At 33.1% G+C, this 6,867-nt stretch overlaps 1 protein-coding gene across 1 annotated transcript; it reads right to left on the bottom strand.

Moving 5' to 3' along the window:
• Positions 1-500: 500 nt before the first annotated feature.
• On the bottom strand, positions 501-2,645 carry LOC132715949 (potassium voltage-gated channel protein egl-36-like). Its single transcript, XM_060699068.1, has 3 exons — positions 2,342-2,645; positions 1,948-2,107; positions 501-1,715 (listed from the first exon to the last, which is right to left on the bottom strand). Exons 1-3 carry the CDS (start codon positions 2,632-2,634, stop codon positions 519-521), a joined length of 1,650 nt encoding a protein of 549 aa, XP_060555051.1. The 5' UTR covers positions 2,635-2,645; the 3' UTR covers positions 501-518.
• Positions 2,646-6,867: the final 4,222 nt, after the last annotated feature.

Here is a 6,867-nt window from a genome sequence, read left to right as displayed (position 1 = left end):
AACGAGTCCCACGAGAAACATTCATCCTTCAATTAACGCTCCCCGTGGGGCTCGAACCTTCGACCTCCCGATCCGAAGGCGGATATATTTATTTATATTTAAAGATATAAAGTGCATATGATAGGCAAATTTTTGGAAATGTTTCTAATCTAAATTTATAAACATTATGAACTTACCGAGGCTCAGCAGTCGCCATTACTCGTTTATATTAATATACAAAATCATGTGACCCCATCCAACCATGAGCAAGCAATAATCCATAATTACAGCACCAATCAACTCATAGATATTTTTGCAAATGCTAAAGTACATAGAACAAAGGCGTCTATATATGCCATTTAATAAATAGTTATAAGTTCAGTTGCAATGTCTTTAATACACTTAATAAAAACAAAAGATACCCCCCCCAAAAAAAAACAAAACAAAAAAAACAACAACAACAAAAAAACAACAACAACAAAAATGATTATAAGACTTCTTATTATATTCTAGACTTTTTTCTTTTGTATCTTTATACTTTAATTTGCATTTATCCCCTGAGCCAATGAAGCGGTATTTTCATGTCCCTCTTTTATGAATTTTGATCTCGTCTGCTTGAACTTAAAAATGGCTTTTTCGGAGTTAGCATACTTATAAAGGGTTAGGAAATTGTTTGCAAAAATTGGTACAGTAAGAGCTAGAAGAACGATTCCTGTAAAAGCACATAAACTTGCGATTACTCGGCCAACTGCAGACTTTGGTGTTATGTCACCGTACCCAACGGTTGTCATGGTAACTAATGCCCAATACCAGCCGACTGGAATACTTTGAATATCTTCTCTTTCTTCTGCAACAAATAAGCAACTTGCAAATGAGCTCACACCAACAACCAGTAACAATACAATAATCAACAGATCCTTTAGATTCTCCCGTACCGTATAAGCTAAAACCTGTCCAGCACGTACATTAGAAACAGTCCGCAACAATCGTAATGATCGTAAAACTTGTAAATATTTGAGGACATCCATCCAACTGTCTCGATATTTCTCATGCTTGAATACTTCCATCAATATGATATGCATATAGGTTCCAATGAGAGCTAACACGTCTGTAAAATTGATAATGCTCAGAAAATGGAATTTCCTGGAAGGACAGAAGATAATCCGAAGCAACATGTCTAATGTAAAGTAAACTACCGTTACGGTATCTAGTATCATAAAAGCATCAATTTGTATTTGAAAAACAGGCAACAGGACAAACTCTCCTTTAATCTTTTTGCTTAAAATTTCGTCTGCAACCTTTGAAGATTCTGTTTGATTTTTTAATGACGGAGTTAAAGAAAAGTTAGTTTCTGTATTTGTTTCTCTAGACGGAGTAGTATCAAATCCGCCGATGATTGCATTAGTACTTTGATCGGTCTCATTTTTGTGCTCGTATTCATTTAGGTATACCATCTCATAACTTTCATAGGGTATGTAAGCACTGGGTTTGCATGCATTTTCAGAGTCAACTTGCGGTCGTTTAAAATCAAACGATGTTGAATGATCGGGAAACGCGTCGTTTTCGCAGTCACGTTTCAACCATTTTTCAGCCAGTCCAACATGTTTCATACCGGATGATTTCATATACTCAAGACGCTCGCAGTTGGTTATTTTTCTACGGAAATAGGGATCGGTACTGAAGGCTAACGTAAAAACAGATAGCAGAACCATACACAGGGAGATAACGAAGTATATCTAAAATAACAAACATTCTTACTTAAATTTGTTAAAATACAGATTACACATGAACTATCAGACGATGATTTTTTTACGAAACGAATATGCACGTGCAACGTTATGATAATCTACTAGAAATAATAATTTATCATTAGTATATTATTATAATGATTAATTGATTATGGTCGATATTTTCTATGTCTGAAGTATTTTATTACATTTAGGTAGAATTGAAATAATCACAAATCACCTTTCCAAGAACAGACGGCTTCGAATAGTCAATAATGTTCCAGATTTTCCCCTGAAAACTATTAGCAAGGTGACTTGGGTGACGCGACTGTTTCTTACATTCTTCACGACTTTTTCGGAACTTTTTGAAGATGCCTTGTTCGTCAACAAAACTTTGTAATCTACAATGGAGAGTATCTTTATGTACAGATGATGTTATTGTACAAAGGTTGTTTTAAAACTGACACATTATAAAGGAAATTCATCTTAAATACAATTCTTTGTTAGATATTACCCGGTAGCTTATTATCAAATTCTAAAATATATTCAGCGAGATAAACGATCTATGAAATAACAGTTCACCATATGTCACTAATAAAATACTTTAAAAATTGTGAAAAAGTTAGCCTAGCTACCGTTCATAACAACAACTTTCAACCACTTCCGGTGAAATATCCCAGAATTCTAGTTCATTTAAGAACGCTCCGGGACATGACGTCATTGAAAAATGGAGTTCTCCCGTCTGATACAAAGCCAGCACTGAGGCAAACAAATCAACTGGTCTGTCAATTTCTATGCGTGATGGTCCCGAGACAGTTCTTCCTGATGTGTATAATTGTTTTAGTTTAGACGATGGTCCATTCTGTATGGCTGCTAAAGACATACTGTATATTTGCCCACCGACATCAAACACAACTCGATTGCTCATTTCGAAATGTGTTTAAGGCCTTTATGCGCACTTGTTCGTCAATTCTGCTTAACTACTTCTATTAGATCTGAAATCGAAAAGGTGTATAACGTTCAAAAATATTTTCAATTAGTATTTTAAACTTACATATTTTCAGGCCAAGGGCTTTCTTTTTTCTCATTGATTTCATAAGTCATTAAAAGGTAAAGAACCAAAATCTGAAAATGTAATTGGTCGTTCTAGAAATAGTAAAGTAAAAAGGGGTATTACAAAACAAATTCTCCAGAACATTTTAAATATGGAATTTTGGAAATAGACCTCCAGTCTTGTGCTGAAATTTGATAATCTGATATTTTTTGACAGAATCATGCGTATTTTACTTGTGAAATAAAAGAAGCAATAACTTCGAACCGTTTTGTATTATATCTCCTTAGCCTTTTTAGTAACTGTGAAAAGAACGCACCATTTGCACAAATTATACGATTTAATTTCTGATAGGTTGTTTAAAATAAACAAGCCTAAAGAAATCTGAGTTCAAGATTCTTTGACGGTATTTGTAGTTTCGCGGGTATTGGAGTTCTTTAGGATCATAGATGCCAGCATTATTTAGTGTTGAAAATTAAGTAACGCTCAAGCCGGTGCTCGGGGCGTGAGGGATGTTGTATTTATTCATTATTCCTCATGACTTGTACAGACTCAATGAAACCGAATCTGCAATTTACATGTAATTTTGTTGTGATTAATGCTTCCGAGGGATCACTTTGTTTCCAGATTTTTTTTTCTGTTTATCATTATTCCCTAAAAATTCTTTACTGTAGTTAACAGATCAAAATCATTTTATTTTGATTAATTATACTCATGCACCTTATTTTCTTAACAAATAACTCCAATGAACGCATATAAATGGCAAAAAATATATATTCTTAAAGAATGAAAATAGATAAAGTATGCATGCAAAGACATATATTCTAATCAGATTAAACTAGAAATTGAAACTACATCTAATTGGAAGTAAAATATGTATTTGTAGACTTTTCTCTATCTTTTGACTAAAATAGAGAAAATAAGAATCTCTAAAGAAAGCCCAACACGACAAAATTGAAAATGTTGCAGACTCGGTTTAATTGAGCCTGTTCATGGACGGTACTGCCAAGTGCAAACCACCGTCCACGTCCCTTAGCACTGGCTTAAGCAGAATTCAATGGTTAAACATGAAATGGTGAAAGTTTGAATTTAGAAACATCCGAAGATGTGTTCATACGGCGATTATCAGGTAACCCTCAATGCGACACTCCCGTTCCATTCCATGAAAAGCGGCGTATGATCCCAAAGTTATAGAAAGCGTGTGCCCTAAACGAGAAAAAAAATGGGCGAAACTTATCAAAAAAGAATTTTAAAAGTGGATCAGAGGTTATAAAGCCTGTATATCACAGATCAGACGTCAAAAGACAAATTTAAAAGAAGACAACATCCTAAGGGTGATTCAACATTATTAAAGTGGGCATACTGGAACCACTAAACTAGAAAATGCCAAAAAGTTAAAACTAAAAATAATACATACAACAGTTATGTCGTATTGAACGATATTTGAGGATCGGAAATATTATATAAGCCATATTGAAAATTGTACATTGAAATGTTACGGACAAGGCGCAATTGTATAGGATTTTTTTCTGTTTTTTTTTCTGTTTTTGAAAGAATATGTTTATGTCCGAAGACTTTGATTTTGTTTAAATTACAAGAAAATGCATTATTTCCAAGAAGTTTTACGCTGAAATTAGAAGAGACAAAACATTGGAAAGTTATCTCTGTCTTTAACAACGATTTTGTTTGAATTTTTGTTTAAAGTGTCAAGCTCATTTATGTTAGAAATTCAAATGTTACGGTTTTAGGCTTTAAAACCTCAGTGGAGTCCCTTTAATTAGTCTTTTTAAGAGAAAAGATGAAGAAATAAATATGAAGACATGATAATGTTAAATCAAATGTGCAAGGTTTCGAAATAAGAAAGACAATCAACATTGGAAAGTTTCTACTGTTTTACACAATGATTTTGCTAATGTTGTTAATAAACTAGTTTATATACGGCATTAATCAGTCTATTTAAAAGAAAAGATGAAGAAATAAATATGAAGACATGATAATGTTAAATCAAATGTGCAAGGTTTCGAAATGAGCACTGACCTCTTGAAATTGTGTAAACAAATGTTTTTTTTTTGGTGTTATTTTTCTATTGCAAATGACTTAATTAAACTGTTATAAAACTAGGGTTTTTTACGATCTGTTATCTTTATTTGAGAAGCTTCTTGTACTTATCACTAAATTTTGTGAGAAACAGTGCATTAAACGTAATTTTCATTACAAGTTAGATTAGTAGATAACATATACTCTATGATATACTGAAATTTCAAAAGACATAAACTATTGAACATTTTGCCTATTAATTATCAAAACTAATGCAATCTAAAGTACACTTATTCCAAAAGATGAGTAACATTATGTAAATTATAGTTTTTAAAAGAAAAACATTAGAAGTACATTGTTAACTTACGACAAAAGATATTAAATACACAATATAATAATAATATAATGTGTAACTAGTGTGCATTTGACTGACATAAGTAATTTTTTAAATGCTTTAAGACATTGCATTATTAAATAACAATTATTTAACAATATTTGCATTTGAAAATAATGAATAACGTACATGTAAATGTAATGAGTAGCAGATTCCTTACATTCCATAATTATGATACTATGTAATGTTAACACTCGAATGTCATAAAAGCTCATTCTCCTCATCTATAATGAGTTGCTCTCTGTAGCAATGAGGGATGACCAATAATATAATGTAATGAAGTGATATATAATTTACGTCAAACTCTGATGGGCAAGACTCTTTTAAACGGTCATACCAGAATTTAAATAACATAAAACAATACAGCTTTTTTTCTCTTTTTTTGTTAAAAAAGGATTATTATGGTAATACATGAGTGTTTTGATTTGTTTGCTTCTCAATGGCCTCTACTCTGCCTTACAAGTGCAACATGGTTTTGTCACCTCTAAATAAATAATAAATAACCAGACTATATCTTTGAATTTTTCTAAAATGGAATCGATTTTTCAGATTGTTTTTGTTAACAGCCTTTTGATATGTCAGTGCAAATGGATTTTTCCTTTACCTTTCATTTCCTTCTTGAATGCCATTATCATTCAAATGTCTTTGATAGATTTTACCAAGTCAATTCACTTTGCCTCACGTCCATCCAAAACAATAATTGATTACATAAAGGAAGTATTCTAAGATTTAACTAAACCTTTTGTACCAACAACCTATTTCAGGCTTACCAAACCGAGCCTGCAAGATTTTTAATTATGCCGTGTTGGGCATTCTTTAGGGATTCTTATTTTCTCTATTTTATTGCCAAATCAGCGTTGTTTATGCCTTGTGGAGGCTGTAAAAAGTCGCCCCGCACATTCAATCAGAGACGTTATATTTCCGATCCTTAAAGATCTTTCAGCACGACATTATTGTTGTGCTTGTGGTAATTTAGTTCTTTCTATACGGCTTTTTTCTTGTTGGGTGGTTCCAGTATTTCTCACTTGAATACTGTTGAATCAAGCTTAGGATATGTGACCTGCTTTTTAATTTTGTCTTTTGACGTCTTGTGACGTCTTATCTGTGATATGCAGGCTTCATAACCTCTGATCCCCTTTCAAAATTCCATTTTATTAAATTCCGCCCATTGTTTTCTCGTTTAGGGGAACACCCATTGTTTTACTTACCATATGCCGCTTTTCATGGTATGGCACTTAAGTGTCACAATGAAGGTTCCATAATAACCACCATATGAATACACCTGCGGATGTTTCAAAATTCAAAATTGTACCAGTTCATAGTTAATGTTGAATTTTGCTCAAGCCGGTGCAAGGGGCGTGGACGGTCACTTGCCCTTTCCAGTACAGTCCATGAAGAGGCTCAATCAAACCGAGCCTGCAACATTTTCAATTATGCGGTGTTGGACTTTCTTTAGGGATTCTTATTTTCTCTATTTTACATATTATTTTGTTTCGTACTGAATGACAAGTCAGTGTCTCCGATAAACCCAAACAAACAAAACTGCTGCTAAGCGATACGAGGTTAAAAAGCCTATCTGAATGGGCATCACCCTTTCACAGACATGTTTACAGCCACATATAAAATGTGCGCATATGAAGTCCATATATGCCATATTATGCCATATAATACCAAACAAG

The sequence above is a fragment of the Ruditapes philippinarum genome, unplaced genomic scaffold, assembly GCF_026571515.1.
Source record: "Ruditapes philippinarum isolate M1 unplaced genomic scaffold, ASM2657151v2 ctg3137_1_1_1_1, whole genome shotgun sequence".
Taxonomy (NCBI): domain Eukaryota; kingdom Metazoa; phylum Mollusca; class Bivalvia; order Venerida; family Veneridae; genus Ruditapes; species Ruditapes philippinarum.
This window is presented reverse-complemented; position numbering and strand designations above follow the sequence as displayed.

Coding starts and splice junctions, on each gene's coding strand:
- LOC132715949 (XM_060699068.1), bottom strand. CDS start 2,634: ATGAGCAATCGAGTTGTGTTTGATGTCGGTGGGCAAATATACAGTATG. Junction 2,108..2,341: donor GAAAGTTGTTGTTATGAACG/GTAGCTAGGCTA, acceptor TCTCCATTGTAG/ATTACAAAGTTTTGTTGACG. Junction 1,716..1,947: donor AGCCGTCTGTTCTTGGAAAG/GTGATTTGTGAT, acceptor TTGTTATTTTAG/ATATACTTCGTTATCTCCCT.